Source organism: Phascolarctos cinereus, unplaced genomic scaffold, assembly GCF_003287225.1.
Source record: "Phascolarctos cinereus isolate Bilbo 61053 unplaced genomic scaffold, phaCin_HiC Scaffold_5;HRSCAF=322, whole genome shotgun sequence".
Lineage (NCBI taxonomy): Eukaryota > Metazoa > Chordata > Mammalia > Diprotodontia > Phascolarctidae > Phascolarctos > Phascolarctos cinereus.
The window spans coordinates 352,155,467-352,173,038 of NW_027555958.1; the positions used below are offsets into that span (position 1 = coordinate 352,155,467).

The window sequence follows — 17,572 nt, forward strand, 5'->3', positions numbered from 1 at the left end:
TCACCAAAGCTATAACCAAAGAAAAGTGAATTAACTAGGCCGTAGTTAATATATCAAGATATATTACTGTACTAGTTTTCTGATTGGTCTTCCTTCTTCAAATCTGTCTCCTCTCCATTCCATCAACACAGTTGCCAAAGTGATTTTCCGAAAACATTAATCTGGCAATGTTACTCCCCTACTTATTAAATTATAATGACTCCCTATTGCCTTTTGAATCAAGTACAGACTCCTCTGTTTGTCATTTGAAGCCCTAAGCAACCTGGCTCCAACCTTCCTTTCAAAATTTATTAGTGAGTATTCCCTTCTTCATGTTCCTCACCAATGACATTCGATCTCCCGTTTCCATGTCTTTGTACTGGCTGTCCCCCATCCCTGGAATGTTATCCATCCATGAAATGTATTGTTCCTTAATTATATGTGAAATAGGAGAATTTGGTTATTAAGCCAAAGCTATGGTGGGGATGTTAGCAGAGAAGATTCAGAGTCTGAACCTAGAAAGCTAAAAGAGGTCAAATGACAGATTTCAGAACCTCATCAACTAAGCCTGAGTTTGGAAGTGACAGGTACAATAGTTGTTACAAAGGAAAAGGTTCAGGTCAGCAAGGAACAGTTTGGAAGCAGATAATCAGAGAAATCACCCATAGGATCAAGTATTTTGGTTGAATGCCTACTGAAGTTAGTCAAACACAGTGTTGATCAACTCAGCTTAATATTAGAAGTATCTGTTTACCACAGAAACTGCAATCATCAAGAAACTTTTATAGATGATTCCTGAGACAGAAAGAGGTCAACAAAGTTTATAGCTTCAGAGCTGTGAGTTATCCCAAACAGATGGGTTTTCTTCCCTCATGTGTTTCTTTGCCAGGAAAACAAACAAACAAAAAACCCATGTGTTTCTATGTGTGTTCATGTTTCCCCACATTGAGTGTATTGGTGGGAGAGTATGATCCAGTTGTATATATAGATAGATCATGGTGGCACAATGAATAGAGTGCTGGGCCTGGAGTCAGGAAGAACTGAGTTCAAATCCAGCTTCAGACATTTATTAGCTGTATGACTTTGGGTAAGTAATATAACTTCTGTTTGCCTCAGTTTTTTCAACTGTAAAATGCATATAATTATTGCATCTACCTCTCAGAGTTGGCACAAGGAATAAATATGATAATATTTGTAAAGTGTTTAATACAGTGCCTGGCACAAAGGCTATTATGCTAGCTATTATTGTTTTTAAAAATGATTTGGCTTTAGCGTATTAGTACCAGTGAGATTATCATTTTGCCTTTTGTTAAGTTAATCACTGTGTTTAAAATCTAGTAGTGTCATTACTGCGAATGACTGGTTTTGGGTAAACAGAAGCATGATTGTGGGGACTTGAAAGCTGCAACATTGAGAAGGGAGAGTCTATTCCTCTCCAGTGGGGGACTTTGAGAAGCCTAGGACTCTGAAAGAATTTTGAATGCAACCTCATGGTGGTAATCATTCTCTGGGAATTTAGACCAGTCAGCAGGAGGACAGGATGGAGTAAGTGAGTCAGCCCAGGGAATGAGGTGTCCATTCCTGTGTGAGAGCTTTAATGTGCTTTAGTGTGAGTGGCCACCCATATGCCTATTATTAAATGAATGAATATTTGTTGATTGATTGATAGGCTTAAAATTGAGTATACCCTCAGAACCTGTAGATGAGATCAAAGAAATGTCTCCATCTGAATCCAGCTTTATCAAGAATGTGACCAGACCACAACCCAGGTCTTATTCCCAGACCAGTATTACTGGGTGAACTGATAAAACTTCTAGGCCCAGTGGTGATTTGATCATCCTAGAAGCCCAGACTGGAACAGCCTTAGACTCTCTTATCTTACTTATCTTAATTGCAGTACTTCAATAACTAACTACTGGGCTGAGGACTATTAGCCCTAAGAAGGGTGGTGAAATGGACAGAGTGCCTGTGCCTGGAGTCAGGAAGACTCATCTTCCCCAATTCAAATCTGGCCTCAGACACCTCCTAGCTGTGTGACCTTGGGCAAATTCCTTAACCCTGTTTGCCTCAGTTTCCTCATCTGTAAAGTGAGCTGGAGAAGGAAATGGCAAACCATTCCAGTATGTCTGCCAAGACAACCCCAAATGGGGTCACAGAGAGTAGGACATAACTGAAAAATGACCAAAGCAACAGCCCTGAAAAAGGTCTACTGTATAAAAACTATGTTTCACCAGAGTAGTGTGCCTGATAGCAGTGTACTGGGACAAGTAGTCTCAGTGGACTCTATCTGGTGTTAAGAGGGTGCTTCAGTTGCTGAAGAGACTGTTCTGTTCAAATGATTAAGGCTGATTGTGAGTCCTAACCTAAAAGCTCATAGAGTCTGGGTCGCTGGGTTCCCTTGCCTTTCGAAGTACAGAAGTCATTTCTGCCCAGAGTTGTGTTATCGCCTTGGGATAGGAGTAGCAGTGAGGAGAATCACACTCTACTAGATGGACAGAGAGCTTTGTAATATAGAAGCCAGACTAGCAAGAATGTGAGGGGAGTGGTGCAGAGTTTACACGCTGTCAACAATTGTAAATTGATGAGGTAGATTTTCCTGCCTCTCCTCTGTGGTAGACCCCAGTAAAGGAACATCACCCGGGGTTTTTGTTTCTGTGGTCAAGGCTAGAGTCAGGAAATACTGGAATTATTTGATGTTTTAGAAAATTACTAGGGAATAAGGGGAATAAAATTGGGCATAGTTAAGTGGCATTGTGAATAGAGCTCTTGCAGTTAAGAATTGAATTAAAATTCTGTGTTTGAAATTTACTAGCTTTACTTGATGTGACCCTAGGCAAGTCATGTTGATTTGCTCAATCTCAGTTTCCTCATGTGTAAAATGGAGATAATAATAGTTATAGCACTTACCTCACAGGAAAACTGTATCAAATGAGCTTTGCAAACTTTTAAACACTATATACACTATTGTTATTATTTTTTTCTGATTGTAGTCACAATACCAGTTGTTCCTAGTGTCTCTTGGGTCAGTCTGCCTTTTCTATTCAGGATCACGGTGTGAGGTTATTTGCAATGAGATTTCTAGGGTTGAATTTGGGGGAAAGAGTCAGGATTTCTGATTTCTATACCATGGCACTAGGGGGTGAGGTTAGAGTTGGGGACATTCTTGCCCCCCTCTCCCCTCCAACAATGCAGTTCAATAGTCAAATGACTGAATGTCTTCTGGGCTAGTCTGGCTGACCCAAAGGAAATATTGCTGTTGAAAAGTAGCCACAATTAAAAAGGGATCATGAGTTTCTGGAAGATATGTTGGCCAGTTCTGACCTCTTGGCTTCAGACTTTGCACAAGGCTGTTCCAGAGTGGGAAGGTTACTTTGCTCAGTTAAATGGGATTGTTACATAAACAAGCAAGGCATTGGTTTGGTGCATACAAAGTCAAAATTTCCATCTGAATTTTAGTTAATAGGAATGTTAAGGCCTCTTGAGCCTCAGGATTTATGAAACTCCAGGTTTTTGCAGCTGTGTTTTCCCTATGTCTACCAAATGCTGTAGTTAAAGTCTTAAGGAATTATGCAAAACACAGTTGTACAGCTAGAGTTTAATCAGTTTAGAATCTCCCATCCACCAGTATTTCTCTCTGTGTTCTCCCTTTTCTTTCTTATTTCTGGTGGGCACAAGGAGAAAGGACTGAAAAATGACCGGGATGGGGAGAGACAGGAAATAGAGGAAAGGGAATCTCCAACCTTGCTAGGACTAAATTCAGTAGTTATGCTTTTTCTTAAAATAAACTTAAGTAAATTAAATGCAAAAAAAAAAATGCTAACGTGGCATTTGCCATGTGCACATTTATTTATAGAGAAACGCACTCAAAAGTGTACATTTATTTATACCTTGCATGTACGAGACGGGTCACAGCCTCCTCATAGCCCTCAGAAATACTACGCGCTATAGGCACTGTGCATTTCCTGATTTGTATTTTAAAAAAAAATACAACTCTGCAATGTCAAGCCTGAAACGTACCCTGCATATGTGTATTTCTGTACCTGCCCTCGGACTCTTTACGTAGGATTTTAGCTTAGTATAAATGCCAAGAAAGGGTTCTGGGATCTACTTTGTTCCAAAAGCTCACCCAAGCCTTGCTGTTCTAAAATTTAAAATATTTTCAAAAAGTTAAGAGTCAAGCGTTTATCAGTGGTGGAAAATGGATCGTATATCTTTAACCCGCAGAGGTTGAAAGGGTTTTTTTTTTTTTTGGTTAGCTAACAATGGAAACTTTTTTTTTAAGTGTTTCCCTCCCGGTCCTGCCAAGCAATAGAAAAAAAAAAAAAGAAAAGAAAAGAAACTTGTTCCGCTGAGTTCAACCCCAGACAGGCTCACAACTTCCTTCCTGCTTTCCTCCCCCTTGGTCCCCCCGCCTTACTCCCTCCTCCCTCCCCAACCTTTTTTTTTTTTAATCGCGCATTGAACAAACACGTCCAAGTGACTGCCAAGCTGAAACTGACAAGGTGTTATCTCTACTTGGGAGAAAGGGGCTCGGGGCTCCCAGGAGAAGCAGCCTCCCTACAGTTCCTGCTCGCTTTGCACAGCACTCGGGAGGCTTTTTTCTCTGTGTCCCCCTCGCCCTCCCTTTTTTTTTTTTTTTTGGTGTGTCTCTCAGATCTTGATCTGGATGAGGAAACGGTTTTTGGGAGCATTTTCTCTTTAAAAAAACATCTCTGCCCGGTGGGGTTTAGCGTCCTAGAGGTGATGTAGTCTGAAGAGGACCAAGCAGTCTGAGAAATATCCCAGGTAAGGGTTGGCGGCTTTTAAATCTCTCTTTTCTTATCTCTTCCCGCGGTTCCTTCCCTGCGCAGCCCCAACTGCCTGCTAAGTGGATCTGGGTGTTTCAGGTGGTGGGGGGAAGGGACCTGGAGGGATCATTCAGCTTTGGAGCGTAAAGTATTTGCAAGAGAAGCGGGTGGTAGGGAGCCCCAGAAGAGAGACCCAAGTTTCAGTGTGGTCTCCGGCTTGCCTTCCGGGCTGCTCAGTCCGCGCTCCTCTTTCTCTCTGGCTGCACGGAGAGAGAGCCCTTGGGTTTCCCCCTTGCCTGGACTGGCGCCAGCGACGGGGACACCCCGATTGCTCCGGGGAGAGGCGGTGCAGGATTTGCAAATCAGGCAACCGGGGGATGCAAGCTGGGAACTGGAACCAGCACCTCCACTTCCACCTCCTCCTGTTAGCTCTTAGCTTTCTGGGTTCATGCAGTTATCTGGCGGGGAAGGTTTGCCGAGGCTCAGCTCCAAGGGGGCTTGAGAAATTTCTCTGAGTCCCCCTGTTGCAACCCGGAGGAAGGTACCTCGGCTGTCAAAGCCCAGACTCCGCCTTGGCGTTATTGCATCCGTGAATGGGGAGTTTCAATAAAGTGGGACGCCCGCGCTCTGGTGCACTACAGAGACAATCTCCTCCTCCTTCCCCTGAGTGCACCGGGACGGAGATCCACACGTACTAACGCACACACGTGCACACCCCTCCACGGGAGTGGGAGGCAAAACAGTGGAGTCTAGCGAGGGGGTAGCCAAAAAGTCAGTTCGTTGGGCCCGCGCGTTCTAACACTCAAAATTTACGAGTTCAGTCGAAGGAAGCAAGGTCAGTACAAAGAGGTGCACGTAGAAACACACGAAAAGTTTGTTGTGTTTGTATGTTTACTTTGGACCCCAATGCTGACGGAGGAGGCACAACTCTTTAGGCCGGATGAGGGTGTTATGTGGTAGGGGTTATGTGACAGGAGCCTTGGTTCAAGATACCATGACATTGTAGGCATGAGAAGACAGCCGAGGAAACTCACTGAGACAGACTCATTGGAAAATCAAATTGAAACCAGAACCACACCGAGGCCCTTATTTAGAAGCCCGGAGCACAAAGGGAAACTCAGGGGGTAGATGCCCAATCCAGTTTTCCAGGATGCCTGGATGGGGTTGGGGCTTGGATCTGGAAGGAGAGAGTATGAAAAATCTAGGGACTTGTGCAGCCTGGTAGTGCAGCCGGACAGATGCTTCCCTGAGTGTAAGGCATTCCATACAAACGAGAACGTATGGATGAGACCATGTACAGGATGCGTGCCATAAGACCCAGAAGGGAGGGTGCCCAGCACCTTAGGAGGGAAAATTTACTCAAATGACACATACCAAACACAAGCCTAGTAGGTCTGGAGAGGAATTAGAATTTGTGGTTGGAAGAAACCTCAAAGATCATCAGAGTTTTGGGAATGCACACAAAAAGAACATTTCCCCCCCCCACCCCCCATGTCTGTCTGTCTGTCTCTTCTGGGCACATAGTTTAAGGTAACAGTAGGAAGCGTCCCGTGTCCTCACAAAGCCAATCACAGGATCTCTCTAGATGAGACTTGCATGCTGCCCCCCCCCATTCCTCTACAGGTGTAGATGACCCGAGCTTCCCCTCGGGTTAGAGCTGGGTCCTCCTGTCTCTATACTTTCCTCTTACTCATATCTCTTCTCCTCGCTCCGTTTCTCTCTTCTCCCATGCTGGGGTCCTAACTTTTCTGCCTCTCTGCCTCCACAGCGGATCGGGTTGTTTATGGAGCTTTGGGCTGGGGCCAAGCCCGCTGCCCTGCCCCCATCCTGTTGCCGAGGCAATGGTGTCCCGGCTCCGCGGAGGACAGCAGCCGCCGGGCCTCGGGGGCTGACCCTGGAGGAGAAGGAGGAGGAGGGGACAGCAGTGGTGGAGTCAGAGCTGGAGCAGCAGCAGGGCTTGGAAGCGCGGCCGGACCCAGTACTATGGCTGTGTATTGCTATGCGCTGAACAGCCTGGTGATGATGAATAGTAGCAATAATGTGGAGAGCGGCAGCGGTGGCTGCAGCAGCAGCAGCAAGGCGCCCCCGCCCCCTGGGAGACCCGGGCTGCCGGTGCCAGTGCTGAGTCCGGGCAGCAGCGTCTTCAGCCCGGGGAGAGGCACCACCTTTCTCTTTCCACCAGCCGATCGATTCTCGCCCGACGAGTCCGGGAGCCGCGGGAGTTGGCGAGGCGGCGGCAGCAGCAGCAGCAGCAGCTACAGCAGCAGCAACAGTAGCAGCAGCAGCAGCAGCAGACGGAGGTTGAACAGTAGTAGCAGCAGCGTGGGCAGCCCGAGTTGGGCACCCCGTCTGGCAGGGGAGGGGCAGCAGGTGGTGTCCCCGGACAGCCTCTCTCCAACTGTGCCGGAGGAGGCCAAGAAGAAGCTGAGGATCTTGGAGTGGGAGCTCCAGAACGTGCAGGTGAACCAGAAAGTGGGCATGTTCGAGGCGCACATCCAGGCGCAGAGCTCCGCCAGAGAAGCGTCCCGGAGCCCCAGGCTGGGCAGGGCCCGCTCGCCCTCCCCTTGCCCGTCCCGCAGCAGCAGCCAGCCCCCCAGCAGGGTTCTCACGGAGTACACCCGGATCGAGGAGAGGAGGACAAAATCCTGGGGAGAACAATGCTTGGAGACCCCAGGAAAGATAGGGAGCAAGGAGGACCAGTCCCGGGAAACTAGAGGCTCACCTTTCCCCCTGGATTCAGAGAGGAGGGAGCTTACCCTCAGGGCGTCGGGTCAGGTGGCTCCAGTAGAGCCTGGGAACTGGAGCCTGACACGTGGGGCACAGGGTTCCCCATCTGGGGTGGAGATGGAGAAGGGGTCCCCTACAGAACGAGCCTGTGGCTCATTCACGACTAAGGAGGTCCACAAGGAAGGCCATCCTTTCCCTGGAGAGCCGGGCTGCGAGATCCTTGTAAGCTCTGGGGGAGCAAAGCTCTCTAGAGAAGCCGGCTCAACCGGGGCTAAAGAAGTAGAAAGGAGGGGCTCCACAGGCAGGGAGCCCCTGTATAAGGTTCTGTCTCAGGAGACCCCTGCTTGGATAGAGAGAGGTTTTGTCTCTTTTGGTGTGAATGCCCAGGAGAACCAAGTGCACAGAAAGGGGGGAGCCAGGTGCAGCGGGACACCTGCGGCTCAAGAGAAGGGCAGGATCAGTGGCTCGAAGGCTCTTGAGAAGTTGGAGGAAGGAAACCTGCCTGGCCGAGTGCAGGGATCCATTGCTCCTGTGGAGAGTAAGAGCAGGACCACCCCGTCTTTGGATATGCAAAGCTCTGAGGCCGGGGGTTGCACCGGGGCATCCACAGAGCACAGCGCAGCAGCCCCAGTGGAGCCCCAAAAGAAGGGGTCCCTGGTAGTTTTAGTGCAGAGGCCAGACTCTGAGCAAGGGGAGAAAACAGGGACCAAATCACTTGGAATTTCAGGCAGGGCTGTGCATCTGCGGAAGGTGGAGGTGGAGGTGGAGCCGGAGTCCAGATTTCTTCGTGGCTATAGGCAAGGCACTTTGCCTTGCAGGGATCCAGTAGAAAAGGAGGAAGGGTGTCAGTGTCCTCCCAAGAACAGTTTTGGTGTGCAGTTCAAAAGCTTGGTGACTTGGCCTGGCCCAATGGAGGAGGCTGGCACAACCTGGAGAGACCCTGATCAAGTGATACAGTCAGATGGAACTTCAGAGAGGAAGCCGCAACAGGAACAGCAAGAGGACCGTCAGGGTAAAGAGCTTACCCCTGAGTCTGAGATGAAACCTTCCCTGAGGGAGGCTTGCTGTCCCAGCAACATCCCAGCAGTCATTATCACAGATATGGGCGCCCTGGAGGATGCAGGCTTAGAAGAAGCTCAGGGAAGCCCTCGAGGGATCATGCCTTTGAGAAAGCTGTCTTCCTCCTCTGCATCTTCCACTGGTTTCTCCTCATCCTATGATGATTCAGAGGAGGACATTTCCAGTGATCCAGAGCGCTCTTTGGACCCGAACTCAGCTTTCCTTCATACCCTGGATCAGCAGAAACCTAGAGTGGTAAGTTTTAAAGGCAATGATTTTCCATTGGTCCGAATTTCTTGACCCCAAGCTTTTTATGGCTGCCCTTGTACCTCAGTTTCCTTTCTTGTTTATCAAACTTATGAAATTTTAGGTGAGTTCTCCTGGTAGTCATTACTAGTATTTGTTTTCCTGGGGTGTCCCAGAGAGAATCTTCTGGGTCTAATATACCCTTACATGGCTAAAAGATAATGAATCAACTGCTGTTGTCATTTGTATGCAAATATGCATATATAAAAAGTATATTGTATACAAAATGTACATGATATGTATGTATATTTGCATGAAAATGTATATGCATTTATATATGTTTTCATTGATAAACATCATTTTTATGTACATATATTTGTATTGTGTTTTATATGCATAATGCATATTATGCGTTATATATTACACATTCATATTATATTACATGCATCACACATATATGTGCTCATAATGCACACATGTATGTCAAATATATATGTGTGTGTACACACACATATATATATGAATTGTGTATTGGTCATGACATATTTCCTAGGAAAGCCTTCTACCCATGAGCTGTCACTGCAAACAGCCTGCTTTATCCTCAGAGAGAGTCAGGGTGCGTTGGAGGTAAATTTTACCTGATTAGGCAGAATATCATCTGAATCTGTGATTCGTTTAGGTGGAAAGAAACTTAGATTCATTTGGTTTTCTTAACTTGGCTTCTGCTGATACTCTAAAGAAGCAAATTGCCCTGATACTGAGGCAGGGCCTGTAAAAACCTAAGAAATGTATTCTGAACTAATCCGTATTGAGTATATGTCCACTTTTAAGTTTTCCTTTTTGTAAATGGAACCTATCTTAGTCGGTTTGGATGAAACATCCCTCCCTATCATCAGGGCAGGAGGCTATGGAGCAGTTTGAGCTATGAAGGCAAGTGAAAAATCATGGTCTGCGTGAGGCAGGAGGCTTCATTCTTTCATTAAAGCTCATTTTTCATTATCCAGAGAGCCTGTATTAGGCTTCTTTGCCTGAAGTAAGAGACATAGAGAGGCTGCTGTCCAGGAATAGAGATGGCTGTTGGTCCACTGGTGTTAGTTTAACATAATTTTTCATGTTTGTGTCTTTTGATTCATTTCCCAGACATCTTATGCTGGTGGTGTCAGTAGATGTAACGTTTTATTTTTGTGGCATGGTTAATCTCAGCCTTACCCTGCTTTCACTCTTGGTAATAGCAAAATGTCTTGCAGAAGATGTAAGATAGCAAGTTAGTACTTCAGAGAATGTCTGGATTTTCTCTTAGCTCTTCCAAAGAGTGTGAGGAGGTTTATGGCTGGATCCAATAGTTTAGTAAGGGGCTACTGCCTTTCTTTGGTGTGCAGGATGAGAATAGAAAATTAGAACTTTCAGTGCCTTCTGCTTAGATTTGCAGACCTGTAGGCTTTCATGCTGAAAGCCCAGTGTCACTCAGTTTATCTAGCACCTTTCAGCTGAGGCTCTGGGAGCTCTGCATTTCTCTCTTCCACCTCATTGCGACACTCTGGATGGATTACTATGGCCTTCTCTGCTCCTTACCTCCCACTCCCCTTCCACCTGAGAAAAATCACAGACTAGAACTTTCATAGATCAGGCGTTTGTCCTCACAGAATTCGTGTTTCTGTTTCCAGTGTGGAGGCAAATATATATGCAAAATTTCACCCTGAATCAGACTGGCATTTTGTGGAAAGAAAAGGGCCTTGAGCGAAGTGCACCTGCAGTTGGTGATGTTAATGCCAGCCTTGCAGGAAGGTTGCTACACCTGAATGGGAGGAGGTGAAGAGTGGTGGAAAATGCTTCTCACCAAAGGTGTGGTCCAGATTTCTGTGTCTTCCACTAGGCAATTAGAGACTTAGTAAACAGGAGGCGGGCCTCCTTTTCCCTTCTCAAGGTTTACTGTCAAGCCATTTGGCTGCCTGACATTGCTGTAATTTATTGTCCCCCATCCACTGTCTCCTCTGTGAGGTTGGCTAGAGTTTTGAATGTACTTTGTATACTCTGATGACATATTTTTCATAATCGATAACTTTTATTTATACCTTTTTAAATATCAGAGTCATTTCCCAAGATAACACCCCCTTTGAGTCTTCCCTTTTAACAAAGCCACATTTTTGTCAATAATAGTATTTATATAGCACTTTTTAAAAAAGATTTGAAAAATACTTTATACATATTATCTCATTTGATCTTTACAACAACTCTGGGAAGTGGGTGCAATTATTACCCCCATTTCACAGATGAGGAAACTGAGGCACAGAGAGGTTAAAGGGTCATGCAGCTAAAGCAGGTCTTCCTAAGTCCAAGTCTCCCGTGCCCACTAGCTGTCTAACCAATCTAGTCTGATGATATGTAAAATATTCTCTGCCATAAGGGACAAGATAGGTTTCCTCCTCTTTTTTCTGGGACCGACACTGGTCGTTGTGATTAGCAATGTCAATATTTGTAAAGAGATTTTTGAATGCAACAGGTTCAAATATTTTTAAAAATTTATTATCCAGAGGGTAGAAAACTGAGGAACCTAAGAGTACCTTGCTCAAATCAGCTAATTGGACCAAGAGTAGGAATCAGGCCTGTCTGGCTGTCTGTGATTCTTACACAATCTAGATCTCCACCTCTGAACATGTTTTGAGATGTTTGTAGTATTTAAACTCCCACAAGACTGAAAGAGAAAGACTTCCCCCTTTGCCCCTTGCCCGCAGCTCCACATACATTGAGTCATGTGAGACAGATGTATTTTTTCTTGGAGGGGGAGGAGGTAACCAGCTGGAAATTATGGGATCCTAGGGACATCAGACTGTGTTCTTGTACAGTAAGCTGAGGTTTTTTTCATTGCCTACAGGTTATTATATCGAAACTGTTGTCTACATGACACCAAAAGATCTGATCATTTCAGCTCTATGTCCATCATGGATGTTGATTTGCATGCTACCAAGCAACTGGATTGACTGGAGTTCCTATATCATGTAGATGTTCCTATATCATACAGTATATCATGGTCCGTAAGAGATCTTAAGTCTCCCTTATGCCTATATCCTACTCAAACCTCTGGATTGTGCTGCTGTCATTTTTATATTACAACTCCCTTCCCCCCTCCTCAGTGTCAACCCCCCGCAAAAGTTAACAGATTCCTTTCATAGGTGATGCTGAAAAGGAAAAGCTTGGACGCTGAGGATAGAAACCTCATTCAGAGCTCCTTTTTCGAAGGTATTTGTTGGAGAGCTGTTTGGAAAGTTAGAGATTAACTTAAAGCTATGTTCATAATTGGAAACTTTCCTTTATTTAATTCGACAAATATGATCAAGTATGTACTATATTCAGAACTCTTTGCTCTGTACTGAGAAAGATACAAAGTTTAGATAAGACACAGTCCTTCCTTTATGAAGCCATCCATCAGTATAGTACAAAATAAACATAAATCCAAATCAGTTGGTCACCCAGTATTGAGTAAGCACCTACTATGTACCAGACACTATGCTAGCTATAGGGGCTATGTGTAGAAAAATGAAAAAAAAAATCCTTTCTATGAAGAAGTTTATTCTGTCAATAACTACTATTTAGGGGCCTCTAGGTGGCGCAGTGGATAGAGCCCTGGCCCTGAAGTCAGGAGGGCCTGAGTTCAAATGCGGCCTCAGACTAAACACTTGACACTTACTAGCTGTGTGACCCTGGGCAAGTCACTTAACCCCAATTGCCTAAAAAAACCCCAAACCATTATTTAATATTATGTAATAAACGTGTTAGAGAGTTACAAAGCAAAGTATTACAAGAGATCTGAGGGGGAAGATCATTAACAACAAGGGAGATCAGGTAAGAAGTCATGGGGGTGTCATTTGAGTTGAGCTTCAAAAGATGAATAGGAGGAATTTAACAAGGAATTCAGAAGGGGACGAGGATGTAGCAGGGAGATCAGTGCTATGGAGACAGACAAGAGACACAGGGCATGTCTGTAGGGCTGCGGGGTTGGGGAAGGAAGCATTGGTAAGGAATTGGAAAGGAGTCCCGTTTGGCAAGAACATAGTTATTGTTGTTTGTCCTTTATTGTTGAAGAGGACCACGACATCAGGAAGATGATGCTATGACTTGAAAGTGAATTGGATGTAAGTGAGGGAGGGCTGTGCAAAGTTACCAGCCTCACTGTCTCAATCTGGGTCCAGTGGCAAGACACGGATCAGGACGACTGGAGATGGCCCCCTGTGAGAGCATAGAATATGGTGAGGTAGTAACAAGTGATAGGTAAGGTGGCACCATATTGTGGAGGACCTTGAGAGAAAGGCATCTGAGTGTCAACTTTGCCTGGCAAGATTAAGAATTGTTGAAGAATTGTGAGCAGAAGAATGGTTCTTGGAGCATTACAGAGAATGAGTTGAATGAAGAGAGTGGAGGTGGAAAGATCTGTTAGGAGACTGTTACCATAGTTGAGGTGGGTGGTAATGGGGGCCTATTTTAGTGTAGCTGTAATGGGAATAGGGAGGAAAGGATAAATGGGAAAGATTGCACTGGGGATTGAATCAATGGGTCTCATTAACTGAGAGGATATTGAAGGTTACAGGAGAAGAAGGACTCATAGATAATCTTGAGATTACAGATCTGGGTAGTAGTGCTACAGACAGGAATACAGAAGCCAAAAGGAGGAGCAGGTTTAGATGTGAAGATAATACTCCCAGGTTTTTGACATGTTAAATTTGAAGAGCCTGTGAATTGAAAAGAAAATGGGGCTGGGGTCCTTCAGAGACTTTAGCATGTGATGTAGAACTGGCATTATTGTAGCACTTTATATTTTATTTTATTTTATTTTTAAATTAATTTATTTTGAATTATCAACAATCACTTCCATAAGGTTTTGAGTTTTAAATTTTTCTCCCCCTCCCTCCCTCCCCAAGACAGCACTCAATATGATATAGGCTATACATGTACATTCCTATTAAACATATTTTCACATTAGTGATGTTGTAAGTAAGAATTAGAACCAATAGGAGGAACCACCCACCAGAAAGAGGAAACAAAACACAACAGAAGAAAAAAATAGCAAATAGTATGCTTCGATCTGCATTCAAATTCCATAGTTCTTTATTTGGATGTGGATAGCCTTTTTCCATCAGGAGGCTTTGGGAGATGTCCTAGATCCTTGCATTGCTGAGAAGGGTGAAGTCTGTCAGTGTTAGTCATTGCACAATGTGGCTGTTACTGTGTACATTGTTGTCCTGGTTCTGCTCACGTTGTGCTCACTTCACTTAACATCAGACCATACAAGTCTTTCTAGGTTTTTCTGAAGTCAGCCTGTTCATCATTTCTTATAGCAAAATAGTATTCCATTACATTCATATACCACAACTTGCTCAGCCATTCCCCATTGATGGGCATTCTCTCAGTTTCTAATTCTTTGCCACCACAAAAAAGGCTGCTATAAATATTTTTGTACATGTGGGTTCTTTTCTCATTTGTATGATCTCTTTGTGATGTAGCCCTAGAAGCACTTTATATTTTAGAGGAATGATACCCCTTTCTTATGTCTTCAAAAATATGTCTTTTGGATAAATTAACACGTGTTCTTCACAAAAAGGTTGAGATTGAGACAGCTAATAGTGCTGGGCTTGGATTCAGGAAAACCTGAATTCAAATGTGGCCTCATACACTTAGCTATGTGACTTTGAGCAATTCATTTAACCTTTATTTGCCTCAGATTCCTCCACTGTAAAATGGGAATAATAATAGTACCTGCCTCCCAGGGTAGTTGTAAAGATCAAATGAGATGGTATTTGTAAAATGTTTGATGCATATTAGGTGCCATATAAATGCTGGAGGCTTCTCCTCCTCTTCCTCCTCCTCCTAGAATGTGGGTTGACTGGAGAGGGAGCATAAGGAAGGAAATTTTAGTTTCTATGTATTTAATGAAAGCCTTAATGATTCTACCACAAACATGTAGGTTTTCCTGGTCTTTTGTTTTTGTTTTTGGGTTGTTTTTTTTTTTTTTGGAGTGTGTGGGTGGGAGATATTCCCCAGGCTTTTCTCTTTGGTCTATATAAGTCCAAACATTGTAGAAGACATTCATCTGTCCAGCAGAGGGTTGGTTTAAATGACCTCTAAGATCTCTGAGCCCTAAGACTTTATGAAATGTTCTTAACTTGGGAAATATCTTCTGGGTGCTTATTTGTAGCTGCTGAATTTGAAATAGAAAGTCTCTCATGACTTTTGTTAGTGCATACTTGTCAAATTTTAGGTAAGATTGGCTCTGTCTAGTTGTTGGAGAGTTTATATTCATAGGCCTGTCAATACCTTTGCTTTGCCATGTTGCATGTTGACAGGTTTCAACCTGGTCACCTAAAATAATTTTTAAGTATTTGGTGGGATGGGCTTCGTTGCTTTGAGGAATAGAATCGTATTGTTGTAGGCAAGCAACTGTTGATTCAGAATAACTCAGAAAACTTTTTAAGCCCAGAACTGAAATACTTTGATTATTATAGGTATTTATTTCAATTCAACACACATCTGCTAAATGCTTCCTATGTGTCAGATACTGTTGGGTGCTGGGGGATGCACAGACAAAAATGAAACAGTCCCTACCCTCAAGAAGCTTACATTATGCTAGGGAGATACAAAGGATGTGCACAAGTAAATGAATACAAAGCATATATCAAGTATTTTCAGGAGAGAGTGGTAATCATTTGCGGAGAGAGTCAACAAAACAGGTGTTCTTGGAGCTAGGGATTCTATAACGTAGAGGTGAGGAGTGTATTAACTGATGTGGGGATTCCCTTGTTTAGATAATAGGAAATCCTGCTTCTTGGGAATATAGAGATTTGAATGGAAGATGGGATCTTAGGATTTGTAAGTTTCGTGCTTTCTGTTTCCTCATTCTGAATTTCAAGGCATCCTTTGCTTTATGCAATGAATTAAAAAAAAAAAGATAGGGATTGGAGCAGTGATTCATAGTATAGAGAATTCCCAGGTGAGGAAAATTTCTCTACTAATGCAAGATGGCACCTTCTCTATAACTTACACGTTTAGAAAGTTACCCAGAGCACTGAGAAATTAAGGGACTTGTTTAGGGTCTTACAGCTAGTGTGCATCAGAGGCAGACTTGAATCTAGGGTATCCTGACTTGAAGGCTAGCTCTCTAACCACTAGACCACTCTTCTTCTCGTTTAAAAAAAGTTGTCATTGAAACTGAATTTTTGCAAAGTGAATTCTAATTTTTATAAGCTTGCTTTTTGAAGATACTCTTTTTTTCTCAAAGTGAAGCACCTGTTTTTTGCGTATGATGCTGTCTCTCATTCAGTGTAGATTTTTGTATTACAAATTTTCTTAAAATAGGGGACAGTTGTGGTCCAAGTACATGTCAGGTTGTCAACTGATGTGACCTAAATAAAAACGGTCCTTGAGGCTTTGCCTGTAATATGTGGCTGGAGAGTAATTGAGACTGAAACCCCAGATTGGAACCCGGGTGGTCATAATTTTCCACCCATCTGATCAGCGTTGTTCATTTTCATTATATTATGCTAGGTTATCTGGATATCTGAATTAGAAGAGTGTCTTGACTCAGTCATGCTGCTTTCTGGTTGAGTGGTACCAATAGACTTGCCTTCATCTTGAGGTTGGACTCAATTTATTAGAAAATTTTCTAATAAATTTTTCTCATTGCTTTGCAAGGGGAAGGAGTGCTAGATTTTGGAGGGACCTGAATTCAAAACCTCCGTCTGACAGTTGCACTCCCTAGGAGCAAATCACTTAACCCCTATGAGTCTATGAATATCCTCTTCTTTAAAATGGGTACCTGTTGTACCCACTTCCCAGGGTTACAGTAAGGCTTAAATGAGATAAACTAGGTAATATGCTTTGTCAACCTTTAAGCCTGCTCTGAAAATGTCAACTGCTGTCATTACTGCAATACATGAGGACAAAAATCTAGATCACATGCCACGTTATCCATCGTGTCATTCTTTGTATTTGTAGCCCTACTGCTTGGCACATAGTAGGTGCTTGATAAATACTTATTGATTGATGGATTACTGGGCTTCCCTCGGTTTCCTTATCTTGCCAGGATAGGCAGAGACTTACTAGGGAGTAGATGAGGTTAAACTCTGGCTGTTAAGATGCTTTTGTCTACTCAGTTGAAAGACTCCAAAGTCTTTTAGTATTAGTAGGCAATTAAACTCTGGTGTTTTCTACGTTAAAAATTTTCACCTTAAATTTTGTATAAGGATAGCATGCAATACAGTTCACAGAATGTATGTTTTATTTCTTTTTGTTAAAAATACAAACAAACCCCCAAACCAAACTGTACTGATAAATAAATTCTTCAATATTAGATTGGAAGATCCTTGCAGGTAGAGGCTGGAAATTATCCCCTTTTGTCTCTTTATAGCCCCAAGCGTAGTGTGGTGCCCACAGTAGATGCTTTATAAATATTTGTTGAATGAAGAAGATGATTTCAGTTAAATTATATACTCATAAAACAAATTCCTCTCTGTATGAAGCATTAAAAAGAAGGAATACTGACTACCCTTTTCTAATGTAGAGACTCTTCAAACATATCAGAGATTTTTAGAAATGTACAGCATAGTTTTTGAGGGAAATATGGTATAGTGAAGAAAGCAGGAGTTCCAAGACAGGCCTTTTCCTTCTTTTTCATGTCTCTGCTTTCTCCCTAAACCTGTTGCCAGATATGGGTGGTATAGATAGCCCATTTCTAGAGTATTTAAGGTTTTCAGAGCACTTTCCCCTGACAGCCTTAGGAGGTGGTA

At 43.5% G+C, this 17,572-nt stretch overlaps 1 protein-coding gene across 2 annotated transcripts in view; it reads left to right on the plus strand.

Moving 5' to 3' along the window:
• The first annotated feature begins 4,361 nt into the window (after positions 1 to 4,361).
• The window catches only part of ITPKB (inositol-trisphosphate 3-kinase B), a 163,511-nt gene continuing 150,300 nt past the window's right edge, over positions 4,362 to 17,572 (plus strand). Inside the window, exons 1-2 of one of the 2 annotated variants that reach the window (XM_078156281.1) lie at positions 4,362 to 4,764; positions 6,535 to 8,807. In XM_078156281.1, coding sequence (XP_078012407.1) covers positions 6,750 to 8,807 — 2,058 coding nt within the window. In that variant the 5' untranslated portion in view covers positions 4,362 to 4,764; positions 6,535 to 6,749. The remainder of the gene's footprint in view (positions 4,765 to 6,534; positions 8,808 to 17,572) is intronic. The other variant, XM_020982136.2, reaches the window with a different exon arrangement.